Here is a 13,093-nt window from a genome sequence, read left to right as displayed (position 1 = left end):
CCATCCCGGCCCTCATTTACCACCAGACACCAACACCTGACCGGTTCTTTACCCAATGGTGTGGATGCCCTACCACCTGTGGAAGGTGACGGTTCACTGTCCGGCTTGTAACAAGAACCTAACAGGTTATGGTGTCCACAAAGGGCCAGGAAGGTCCTGGATATTGACAGGTACTACCTGCTGGTGACAGAGACACTCAGGTGTACTGTGTGTTCTCAAAACTATCTGTCAACAAGCCAGACTGTCCGGGACCAGCTCGACCTGCCGCACCAGAAAATGTTCCGGCTGATTCTGACACGCAAGTAAGTCAGCGGTAAAGTAGTCTAAAGATGGCTTTTGTGAAGACTGAAACGACTCCACAATGAACATGCAAATAATCATCCAAAATTAACATTTTTAGGTATGCCTGTGACATCCGTGTCATTAGGCTGCTTCGGGACCGGACGCTAGGCAACAGTCCAGCTCGATTGGAGCGGCAGTTGAAAGAGAACCATGGAGAGGAATGGCTGAATCGGCTGGCACACTATCTTGGGGAGTGTGCTGACTTTGTCGATCGACCCAACCTGTATCCGGTGGTCTGCCAGGAGCCTCCAGAGCCAATCGACATTCCCACCAGTCGTTGGCTGCTGTCAGTATACGGCAGGGATATCCTCTCCAGAATTGAGCATATAAAAGCCAGCATCACATCCATCTTTGGCAACATCTTAAAGATGGATTCCACAAAAAAGGTAACGTAAAAAAATTCCATTCTGTAGTGTTCCTTTATATAAATATATACCATCAGAAAGACATTATTGTTATTATTGTTCATTGTTGTCACATCATAAAAGTTTTGTTACATTTGTAAATTTCAGATCACAAAGAAGCTGGCCGGCCATGGACGGGGGACAGCACTCTGGGTAACCTCCATTGGAAATGAGGTTGGCCAGATAGTGACCAGTGTGCTGTCAGTGCAAGAGGGGCCAGGACTGAGCAGAATGGTGGCTGGTGTAATGGAGCGCTACCGCAAGGCTGCCATTCCACCACCAGTGCTGCTTTATGTGGACTGTGGCTGCTGCGTGAGTGATGGAGCGACAAGCAAGCTGCAGACCAGGTTTGGGGAGTGGCCAGACCTTCACATACGGCTGGACATCTGGCACTTTATGAGGAGGCTGGCCGTGGGCTGCACCACCGATGCCCATCCCCTCTATCCCACCTTCATGGGATGCCTGTCAGCCTGCATTTTTGAGTGGGACGCTGGAGACCTCAGTCTGTTGCGGCAGGCAAAGAGGAAACAGATGATGGCGGAAGGTTTGCCAGCTATTACTGACATCCTGGTGGACAGAAGCATCAGTAAAAAGGAGCTGAGCCTTTACTGCCGCAGGAGGACACGAGGTGAAGAGGCCACCATACGCCTCATGGAGAGGCTGCTGCAGGACCTGGGGGGTGCAAACGGTAGGGACCTTATGGGTGTGCCACTTCTAGATGAGGTGCGCATGGAGCACATCTGGCGTGTGCAGAAACGGCATGTCAGGTGCATTCAGGACGTGCCGGGTGTGCCTCTGTACACAGAGATAGGCACCACCACAAAGGCGGGGGTCATCCTGACCAGGTATCGTTGTGCCAGAGGGTCAACGTCCCTTGAGTCCTTCCACTGCCACTTAAACAGGTTCATTCCAGGTCGGTGTCTCACATGTGTAAAGTTTTAATTATTTTCAAGTTCTGTTATTCATATCGAAAGGCTTGTAATTTTTATATGTATGATTTTTTTCCTCTTCTAGGAACCAGTGCAAATGCGCTGAATTTTCAGCTCTACCTGCTGGAAGGCCTGAACAGGTGGAATCAGGACCGGGCAGCTGCATCAGTGACCAGCAAGCCAGCGTCCCTTCTCACGTACGCCGGGGAAATGACCCACTGTGTCAACACCAACAGCCTGAAGGTGTTGGTCGGCCTTTTGTGCCATCTTTCCAGCCACCTGCTGAATACACTGGTATGTCATCCACTTGTCTGGTTGCATAATACTTTTGGTTTGTGGGTTTTCACTGTTCTGAGTCTTTGCTTTTATTATTCTCATCGCTGAACCTGACCATGTAAAACATCTTTCAAAAACATAAAAAATAGTAATGTGTTCAAAATTTTGACCTCTCCTGTATGTGTGTGTTCTTTTTATTTATTTTTTTTATTTTTTTAAAGGGGAGCTGCTTGGTGTTGACTACCTGCTCAGTCAGACTGGACAGCCCCTAGTAGAGGATCCCGACTCAGAGGAAACAGAAAACCTGTTGGAGGATGTGGATGAAGGCGTGGACGAAGAGGACGAGGGCTTCGGGGAAGTACAAATAGATGACATTACTCAGTCAAGTCTTACCAATGACCCAAGCTTCTCTGTCTCCCCCCATTTTTTGCCAGCTGCCTCCTCCACCATGGCTTCTGCGTCCACCGTCCAGCCAGCTGCCTCCTCCATCGTCCAGCCAGCTGCCTCCTCCACCGTCCAGCCTGCTTCTGCGTCCACCGTCCAGCCAGCTGCCGCCTCCACCTTGGCTTCTGCCTCCACCGTCCAGCCAGCTGCCTCCTCCAACGTCCAGCCAGCTGCCTCCTCCACCTTGGCTTCTGCCTCCACCGTCCAGCCAGCTGCCTCCTCCACCGTCCAGCCAGCTGCCTCCTCCACCGTCCAGCCTGCTTCTGCGTCCACCGTCCAGCCAGCTGCCGCCTCCACCTTGGCTTCTGCCTCCACCGTCCAGCCAGCTGCCTTCTCCACCGTCCAGCCAGCTGCCGCCTCCACCTTGGCTTCTGCCTCCACCGTCCAGCCAGCTGCCTCCTCCAACGTCCAGCCAGCTGCCTCCTCCACCTTGGCTGCGGCTTCATTTATTCAGCCTGCTGCCTCCTCCATGCCAGGTGCATCAGAATCTGTGGTATGTAAATACCTTGTTATATGTGCACTCAGACTGATTTGGATTGCTTATGACTTTATATATAAATGAAACCTTTCTACCAACATACGGGTATTCCCTAATATTTTCTTACACTCTATTCTATTCTGTTCTATCAGGAAATCATTACATTTATGTTTTGCCAATAAAATAGTTTTATTTGTTAAATATTTATTATAATTAGTTAAAGTACAAAACATTTTAACATTTGTATTACAAATATCAAATATAGATTATGAACTGTTATGCTAGGAAAAGTTAAACAAAGAGTTTAAGATGATCTGAAGCTTCTTTATACTATCTGAACTTGATGCTTGTCAACAAAATCACATCTAGAAATGTGTATATATGTATTTGTTTTTTGTCCAACTTAACTGTATAAACTTAACTGTCATAATATTGCTCGTTTCTGTCTTTTTTTTTCCTCAGGCTTTAGATAGTGCTGGTGTGCCAGGCATGGACAGAGTGGACAGCCTGGCGGAGTATCTGGTGGAGCTTAAGAATCAGTCATCGCTGATCCTCACCAACCAGCAGGTCAGGAACATTCAAGTTTCCTTATTTCCCCCATTGACCTGCCATATGTCAACACTTGCACGTGTTTTGTTTTTTCTCATTTGCTATGTGTAATATGCCCTATCTGCTTAGGTGAGCAACATAGTTGCTCTTTGGCAGAACCTGCTGGACTATGATAAGCAGAGGGTGGTGTTTGCTGCCAGACACCAGAGCAAGCTGGACACGGGAGGTTCAGATCCCCCAAGAAGAGGCAGGAGTTCACTCCAGGGGTGGAAAGTGTAAAGAGGCATGCACTCACCACCACTGCCCCTCTTGCCCAGTGGCCAGATTGCTGTCGTCTCATCGAGACCATTTTTGTCAAGCTCTGTGCCATTCACAAAAGCCCAAAGAAGAAGGGGGTTGGCACAGTGTCGAGGTGGGACCTCATCTTGGAGGACTATAAAAAATCAGGCAGCGCATTCTGACCAATGCCGCCGTTATGCAGCAGACCACCTTGCAGCTGGTGAATGTGAGCCACACCACACTGGTTCAGTGGCACAACAAGAGGGTGAAAAGGCAGGACAGCGCAGTTTTGATGCAAGGGCTGCAACTGCCTAGCCGTTTGTCTGTGGCAGCCGACCCTCTACCCTCTGCCAATGTGCGCCCCCCATCTCTGCCCCCCCAAGCAGGACCATCTCACCAATACCACCTGCCCAGTAGCACTGTGGGCCAGGCACGTGTGAAGAGGAAGAGGAACATCGCTGCAGCGGAGATACCTCAAATCCCTCGGCGACTTTTACCTGCTCCACTCCCAGGTGCTCAGCTGGTGATGCTGGCTCCATTGGCCACGCAGGGACTAACAGGGCCTCCTGCTCCAGCTCGTGCTTCAGTTAGAAAACTGACCCGCAGAGTAGAGCACAATACGTGTAAAAAATGTGGGCAGTTTAGGACAGTGGAGACTGGGCACAGCCAATACAAGGGCATTATATACTGCCCCTCTGTAGAGACACTACCAAAGGAGCAGTGGTTGGAGAATATTAAAAAAACTAAATAAAAAAACTTTAAAGAAGGTTTTATTTATGTGTATAGTTTTATTTTTATTTTTTTACCGAAGAGAAATGGAAACTTTTTATTTATGTAAGATGTTTATTTATGTGTATAGTTTTTTTTCTTTTTTTACCAAAGAGAAATGGAAACTTTTTATTTATTTAAGATGTTTATTTATGTGTATAGTTGTTTTTCTTTTTTTACCAAAGAGAAATGGAAACGTTTTATTTAAGATGTTTATTTATGTGTATAGTTTTTTTTCTTTTTTTACCAAAGAGAAATGGAAACTTTTTATTTATTTAAGATGTTCATTTATGTGTATAGTTTTTTTCCTTTTTTTACCAAAGAGAAATGGAAACTTTTTATTTAAGATGTTTATTTATGTGTATAGTTTTTTTCTTTTTACCAAAGAGAAATGGAAACTTTTATTTAAGATGTTTATTCATGTGTATAGTTTTTTTTTCTTTTTTTACCAAAGAGAAATGGAAACTTTTTATTTATTTAAGATGTTTATTTATGTGTATAGTTTTTTTTTCTTTGTTTACCAAAGAGAAATGGAAACTTTTCATTTATTTAAGATTTTTATTTATGTGTAAAGAATATAAAAATATTTATTAATCTGTATAGCTTTGTTTTTGTTTGTTTTTTTTCCGAGAGGCATGGTAACTTTTTGTATTTATTTTGTTTTTTATTTATATTTAGTTTTATTTATGTTGAAAGAATGCACAAGACATTTTATTTATGTGTATAGTTTTGTTTTGAATGCACAAGTGTCGTGGATATTTTTAACGTTTGTTCATGTGTATTGTTCTGTTCTTTCTGTTGTTTTTGCAATGAATAATTGGCTATGACTAATTGAAAAATAATAAAATGGTCCTGATTACATAACTCTCTTTTCCATATGTTTTACTTTTCTACATTTTCATTCAAAGGTTATAGATTTTAGGATTGTTTCAGAAATAAACTGACTATTTATACTATTTTATTTAGAAAATAGCTGCAGTAGAAGTATAATTTAAACTAAAAGTGAAAAACTAAACTGAAGAGAATATTGACAATCAGCAACTTAAAATTAATAAAAGGTTTATTGGCAATTTCAGAAATAATTCGTAGCATTAAGTAACGACTTTTATTCCTGGCAGCAGCGGGATTCGAACCAGGTACCTTGTGATCAACCGTTCTCCCTCACAAATGAATAAAACAACAGGAAAACGTTTTTTAAAAGCAATTTATTGCAAACAAACACTTCCAAAAACATTGCTTTGGCGCGCACAAAGGGATTAGAGCCACTTTCCTCCTCATTTTCCTCTTTTTTCACCTTTTTTCTCTTCTTCCCCCTTCTTCCCTCGCCTTCCATTTGTATCTTGCATTACTGCATCAACCTATATTGCACAATACAACTCAATACAACTGTATTTTTTTTTTTTTTCACCCAGAACGATGCTTCAGTGGCCACTCTTGCCTTTGAAGTTAGCTGTGTGAAAAATGACTGCTATCCGGACAGCTGGGATTTTAGTTCCTTCACCTTTCTCCTTCTCAGCTCGCTTTCCGAAGGGAACTCGGTGTCATAGTTTTTATGAACAGTCCGAAAGTGGCGCTCCACATTTCCCTTCTTTAGTAAAGCAATTGTAGACTGACAGATGAGGCAAACGCACTTCGAAAATGACATTGTGAAAAAGAAGTCCTCCTCCCCCTCCGTATGGTAGTGGTAGGTGTTGAGACTATTTCACTCAAACGGCTCTTTACCAGGAAGGATCAACTCAAGACGAAATAAAACACAAGACAAGTTTTTGGATTTTTAGCTTGCAAGGATTGCGCTGTCGGTTGCAAGCGGGGGAAAAGCAGGTTTCTCCTTTACCTCCCTTTTGCCTCCCTTTGCCTCCAGACGGATCTCAGTCTGCCTGAGGCCGGGGGCCGGGCAGGCCTTTGCCTTCTTTTGCCTCCCTTTCCTGCTTTTGCCTCCCTTTTTGCCTCCGTTTGCCTCCTTTTGCCTCCCTTTGCCTGCTTTTGCCTCCGAAGCTCAGATCGCAAGTCACTTTATTTATAGAGGAAAGGACAGAGCAAGATAAGAAAAACCAACTGGCAAAACAAAGACTTCAGACATGTTCGTCACATAAGTTATCACTAGTCACATATCTTTTTGTGCGTCAGAACCTTCATTCCTTCAGATTCCCCTGGTGCCCATACCAGTCTAAGATACTATATAGAAGGCATGTCATGTCATGACCTAGAACAAGACGTGTTATACCAGATGGAAGCTGAAACTGAAGGGTCAAAGTTGCATAATGTCAATACACAACTCTAACATCTCCCTCCTGTTTGACATTTAGCACCTATTTAAAATGACATAAAGCATATGCATATTGAACTACATCTCTACTGATTAAATAGTCGATGCTCACTTTAAACAGCAAGATTGGGCGAAAACCTCAGTATCTGAGGAAAAATTCCCAACCGACCCCCAAGATGTTACATGGGCGATCACCTGTAAGGCTTTCATCTTAATGTAAAAATAGGAAATGAGAAACATATGAGGAAAATGTGAAAATAAAATTAAAAGAAAAAAATGAAATAGAAACAGTGCCTCTTGTTCTTGGCACGGCTACTGTAGTTTGTCAGTGTACCTTTTGTATCATAACATCAGCACTCAGCCATGTCACAGCTGTGGTTTTAACTGAGACTTCACACATGATACTAAAGCTCTCCATTTCTCTCTTGGTGGAGAAGCATGGTAAAACTGAAAAACGTCTGGCTAATCATTTTAGTAATCATTGCCCTTAAACATGGTAAAACACAGATCATGCATAAACATGTTCAAATCAAAATGAGTTCAAATAGTTCTTGTCGTTCTGTGAACCAGTCGAAATTCAATTAGTTTCCGTTCCCCTTTAATCGTCTCTCATATGGCCACCAGTGTGACCATCACTGCTGCAGTCAGGTTTAGAGCAACTCTCCAGCCCTCACGTGCTCCCATTGGGGGCGCTATAGCTGGGAGTAAGGGATTAGTTGATTTCTTCAGCAGCCAAGGGTTTTGATACCGGCCGACTTCCACCCCTACTCAGCGTCCTCTCAAGGTGTTAGCAGTTTGCAATGGCTTTGATGGATCCACGTAGATCTCTCAGCGATCTTAACTGCAGTGGGTGTGGTCAGGGTAACGGTGAATGGTCCTTCCCACCTTGGCGACGACCAGTTCTTTCTCTTGATAACTTTGATCAGGATGCTGTCTCCTGGTTTCACGCTTGAGGCCTATGGGGACAGAGGTATATCTGGCAGATCATTTGCTCTTACAACATTTTAAATTTCAACATTTTATTCATCCATTCTGCTAGTGTATGCTGCTCTTGTGGTTTCTCACACACATCATCACACAGCGGCAAACTGAACGGTCTACCATACAGTATTTGTGCTGTTGGCAAGGTGTCAGTTCAATAAAATCCATGTGGATAACTGAAAAGGGTAGTCTGGCTTAGGAAATTGACCTCTCTTAGGTCTGCAGTTGCCCTGCGAGTTATGTTTACAGCAGATCAAACAAGATTTACAAAAATGTATTTTTTTGTACTGTTCTACCCTATGCACCATCCCTCCTGTTGACACATGTGCTTGCCCATGTGTCAAAATTGCTGCTGTTTTGTACAAACTTCTGGAAGGCACAGTTTGCCTTCAAGTCTGTATTGTGTCTGCACCAAGCGAGGTCATGCCTTGGGAGAGGGCAGTGAGTGCAGCGAAAGTATGGGCCCTGTCTGCTTTTTCTTTTTTATTTTTCAACAATCCCTGTCCATGTCTGGCATAATTCATTATGCTATTTACTGGGTCGGTGGACCAGTTTATATTATATTTTTTTAATGTAGTCTGCCAACTGGGGTCTGAATTCTAAAAGGAATGCCTGTTTTAATTGCTGTTGGTATGCACCAGCCTCATCAGCACTATACTGAACCCCACTGTTAACCCTAAAAACGTCTTCTAGACGTGCTCTGTATTCATGTACATCTTCTCCATCTTTCTGATTACACTGGGATATATTAGAGTAATCTGGGCGTGTTCCAAGGGTGTTTCTAATTCTTTCTGTCAATTGCTCTACTGCCTCTCGCAATGTCGCTGCATCATGAGCTAACGGATCATCATTCCTATCTAGACCCGTGAAATCACCCCTAACAACCTTTTGGCCATTTAAACGATACGCACGTATCAGTTGGTTAAAATTCTATAACCATGCAGCAGTATTTTCAAGTGGACCAAGTGCATCTGCTGCCTCTTTAATTTCTTGGTCTGACCATGGGCGATACACATTAAGGTATCTATTGCGGTCGTCCTCTACACCGTAATGTGGATTAGCCACTTGGATGGCTGGAAAAATAAAATCTGAATCTGATGAAAGGTGTGAGGAGCTCAAGGGGTCTTTTTTTTTTACCCTTCTTCTGCTTTAATTCTCTCTATCAGAGCGACTGCTTCAGCATAAGGTGTATTTCTTCTAGTGCGAGGGGGACTGAATTCAGTTATCTTGGATCGGTCATGTTTTTTTGTCCCTTTCCCTCTTGCTCGCACTTCGCTTTGTGCTGTCTGCTCTCTCAGCTCCTCTCGTTGAGCTGTTGCTGCCATCTCCTGGCCTCTAGCTGCTCTTTCTACTCTTAACCTTTCTTGCCGATACAATGCCTCTGGTCTCCCACCATAATTTGCTGGATCTTCTTCCTTCTGCACTGCAATCAATCTTTCTTGTTTCTGGTTTTTCTCTTCGACTTTCACCTGTCTTTTATCTGCCTGCTCTTGCCACTTCGTCGCTTCAATCAATTGAAGTTTCAACAGATCAACCTTTTTTCCCTTGGCTAAGACTAAGTCAACCTTTATTTTGTCTATTAAGAGAGCGCAGTCCCGTTTGACTAATGTCATGGAATTTTCAATTCAAAATGATGTGGAGACTGAAAATAAAGAATCCAACAAATTTGTCTTTGTCTTGCTTTTTATTTCTTCGCGCAAAGGAACAAAAAATGATCTGGTTTACACACGGTGGAGTCTGTGAGCAAAGAGATAACAACGTACTCACAGACTAGAGGCTTTATAGGCAAAAGTATACATTTCAAGGTTGCTTAAATCCATCTCGAGCCAATAGAAATGGTTCAACATCACACCACCCATCTCATATTTGCTGTGTCTGGTTGTTTCTCAGTTCTTTCCCCATCTTTAACTCAGATAAGGTGTTCTATACCCAGATGGTGTGGTCTCGCCTGCTGTTACAAACATTATTTTCCCATACCTGTAGTATCCCAGTCCTTTGCACATTTATTTTTAAGGTTAGTACAATGGTGCTATGAATATATGTATGTTGCTTAATCTATCTTTAAGTGAAGTTAGTTTAGTTCAGTGTTAAAAGTAAACAATAAAACATTAAATGTAATCAATTAAAATAATTTCCATTACACTCCTCCCTTTTGATCATTCTTGATCACCTATCAAAATTAAAATATAATAAAATGAAATCCCTTAATAATAACATCAAGTGTGTAAATTCACATGGATTCAAAACACACCATTACACAATAAGGGCTTAAAACATAATAAACTTCTTAAACATATGATTAATTGGAGATTATATAAACTCAATCTGAGGAAGTCATCTCTTGGCTTTATAATCTAAAATGTTAGCTAAAATGTAGGTCTTCCTTTCAAATGGTGTTATCTTGTAAAATTATCTACTTAAAACCTTTTTAGTCATTAATTCACTCTTCATCATCACTTGAATCATCACAATCAACAATATTCAATACCTTTCTGGATTTATCTTTCACCTTACTCTCCCAGTGGTTACACATTATCATTTGGTGAGTGACAGAAGCTCTCATAGTCGAATTCACTGCTCTTTTTACCATGCTCATCACACAGGGCCATATACATAGTAACAGGACAAACACAGATAGTGCTGAAATGGCAAGCAAACCAATATACTCAGCTTTTTGCCACAGTCCCTTGAACCAATTCCATCCCCACACATCATCAGCACTAACCTCCCTAGCCTTTAGCCTGTTAACAGCATTGGTGATATTCTGAATACCCAAATCAATCATATGACCATCAGCATAATTGTCAGGAATATAGGTACAACATGCAGTCTCCACAACAGCGCACACGCCTCCGGAGATGGCTGTAAGTTGGTCCAGCACATGTCGATTTTGCAGTGCCGTCAGTCTCAGGCCTCTCAGTTCCTCTTTGATCCCCTCCATTATCACCTTTGTGGTATTCATGAAGCTGATTAGTTCATACCGTGTCACTTCCACTTCGTTTTGGAGGAAAGCTACACCAAGAGACGGGATCAAGGCCTGGAAGAATTTCTCAGCTCCGTTCCATAGCCGATGTTCTTTCAGGAACGAGTGTTCACGCAGTGAAGTCACCCTCCTCTCGGTTTCTCTCTTAACTTTAGTGAGGTGATGCCCTGGCTTCTTTGTGTGAAGTTGTTCTGGTGCTCTTACCGCGATAGCTCCTCCATATAACTGTACCATAGCACATGTGCCTGTCCACCGACATGTCCACACAGCCAGTACCACTCTTCCACCACGCTAGTACCGTCGTTGTCAGGAATTTGGACCTCTGAGCAATCTTGTTTGCATCTTACCCGGTCGGTGGGGTTGCTACCGGTGAGATAACGTCGACTGATGTGGCATTGTGGCAGAAGTCCTACCCCGATGATGGTATTCAACAAGCACCCCATGCATTTGTGACCAGCTTCTTGAGTGATCAAGAGTGAGTTGTACATCTCATCGCAGTGGTTGATGGGTATTTCTCCCATGGAGTCTTGCCCTCCGTCATTTCGATAACAGGTCAGATTAGATGGTATGTCTTTCACTATAGCAATGCGGCCGGCCACCCTCTTCAGGGTTCTGATCTTTGTCAACTCAGCTGAATTCTCCATAATCCAGAAGTCGCTGTGTTCGGGTAGCCCTGTTGCTGCCACTGATATTGCCGTTATGTGTTTGATCAGATCCTTGTCTGGGTCTTGATAGGCCCACCAGTCTCCTCCTGTTATGCTGTGAGGAAGTTGTGCACACACATAGCAATCAGTCAAGTCATTCGTTTTAGCGGTGAAATTAAGCAGCCTCCACCACATATTGTTAGCATACGGATGGGGCGGATTCGGGTGGTCTAACCAGTGCTCGTCTCCTGTCTTGACCGCTCTGACTTGCCGAAGGAGAGTTTGATTAACCAGATCGTCACATTCAGTAACATGATGATCATGTTGGGTCTTCATGTATATCAGGATGAATGGTGCTAATGAGATGACGACCAGCGTCACACTTAGGGTCAGGAGGTTTGGGTAAGAATTGTAGAATTCTTTAAACTTATCTATCTTCCTTCTCAATTTAGAGAATACCATTTTGTCAGATATTGCCACGTGACACCTGGTATTTTTGTAGGGAAGAAATAAATTTGTCCTGTTTGTCTATCTAATTGAGGTCTTATATTTGGTCTACTATACAGAAATGCGGCGGTTTGCCCCTCATACAAGTGTGATGCTCTCCAGCCAACTGTGGTAATGACAGCTAACACTGCACTATCTTGTTCAACTATTTGTTTAACTTCTCTACATACGTCGTTTCCTATTTTCCTCTTATAGCAGCGGTATAGAATCGGGGTGAACGGGTATCTGGTGTTCCACCACGACGCGTCTGATCCAGAAAGCCCTTGCTCTTCTACGGTGATAGGAAAAATCCTTTTCCTTTTTGGCATCCGTTGGCCTGTACTGACATCAGATCATTCCCACACAGTGATGTTGCTGCGTGTTCAGCTCCCATACACCACTGTGTGTTTGTTTACCTTTGTCAGTCAGACGTCCCTCTTGGCACGGGGCAGCGGGTCAATCACTGTTTATTGGGTTGTGTCTCCCTCTGGTGGTGCGAGGACCTTTTTGCAGTGGCTGGCGTGTATCCACGTAGCCCTCTCAGCCACCTTAACCGCAGTGTGCGTTATCAGCAAGACCTAGAACCGGCCGTTCCACCTCCTTGATTTCCAGTGTTTCCTCCTGAAATCCTTGACCACCACAAAGTCACCAGGCCTGATGTCATGCAGAAATCCTTCTAACGGTTTGGGTAGAGCACCCTTGACCTGTTGAGAGATCTGTGAGAGAATCGAAGACAGATTTTTACAATAGTTCAGCATGTCATCTTCACACAGAGCAGTAGAGGGCAATGGTCGAGGTTCCGGTCCCACTCCAAGCGATGGAGGCCTGCCAAACAAGATTTCAAATGGGCTTAGGTTTGACTTTGCTCGTTTTCTCATTCTCATATACATCAACACAATGGGAAGTGCTTTGACCCAAGACAGACCTGTTTGCTCACAACACTTTGCCAATTTATTTTTCAAAATTCCATTCTCTCTTTCAACACTACCCCCGGAAGCTGGGTGATAGGAGGTATGTTTACGTATGTCGATTCCCAAAAATTTCCCGACCTGATCGATTGCTTCATTAGCAAAAGGTGTGCCATTATCACTGCTAATATTTTTTGGTATTCCCCACCTTGGGACAATTTCAGATACTAGTGCCTTTGCAACAGCCCCAGCGTTTTGCTTAGATGTGGGGAAGACTTCCACCCACTTTGAGAACATATCAACCAGAACAAGGCAGAATTTCTTACCTTTGCACGGTATCAGTTCAATGAAATCGA

At 43.4% G+C, this 13,093-nt stretch overlaps 1 protein-coding gene and 1 long non-coding RNA gene across 2 annotated transcripts; both read left to right on the top strand.

The window, feature by feature from the left end:
- The first annotated feature begins 581 nt into the window (after window positions 1-581).
- Window positions 582-2,275, top strand: LOC122342363. Its single transcript, XM_043236143.1, has 4 exons — window positions 582-728; window positions 855-1,659; window positions 1,761-1,969; window positions 2,204-2,275. The coding sequence occupies exons 1-4, from the start codon at window positions 711-713 to the stop codon at window positions 2,273-2,275; spliced, it is 1,104 nt and encodes a 367-aa protein (XP_043092078.1). The 5' UTR covers window positions 582-710.
- A 531-nt stretch (window positions 2,276-2,806) lies between these two features.
- On the top strand, window positions 2,807-3,646 carry LOC122342214. The gene is made up of 3 exons (XR_006250546.1): window positions 2,807-2,888; window positions 3,336-3,440; window positions 3,552-3,646. It is a non-coding gene; the product is annotated as an uncharacterized LOC122342214 (long non-coding RNA).
- The last annotated feature ends 9,447 nt before the right edge of the window (window positions 3,647-13,093 follow it).

Source organism: Puntigrus tetrazona, chromosome 4, assembly GCF_018831695.1.
Source record: "Puntigrus tetrazona isolate hp1 chromosome 4, ASM1883169v1, whole genome shotgun sequence".
Taxonomy (NCBI): Eukaryota; Metazoa; Chordata; class Actinopteri; order Cypriniformes; family Cyprinidae; genus Puntigrus; species Puntigrus tetrazona.
This window is presented reverse-complemented; position numbering and strand designations above follow the sequence as displayed.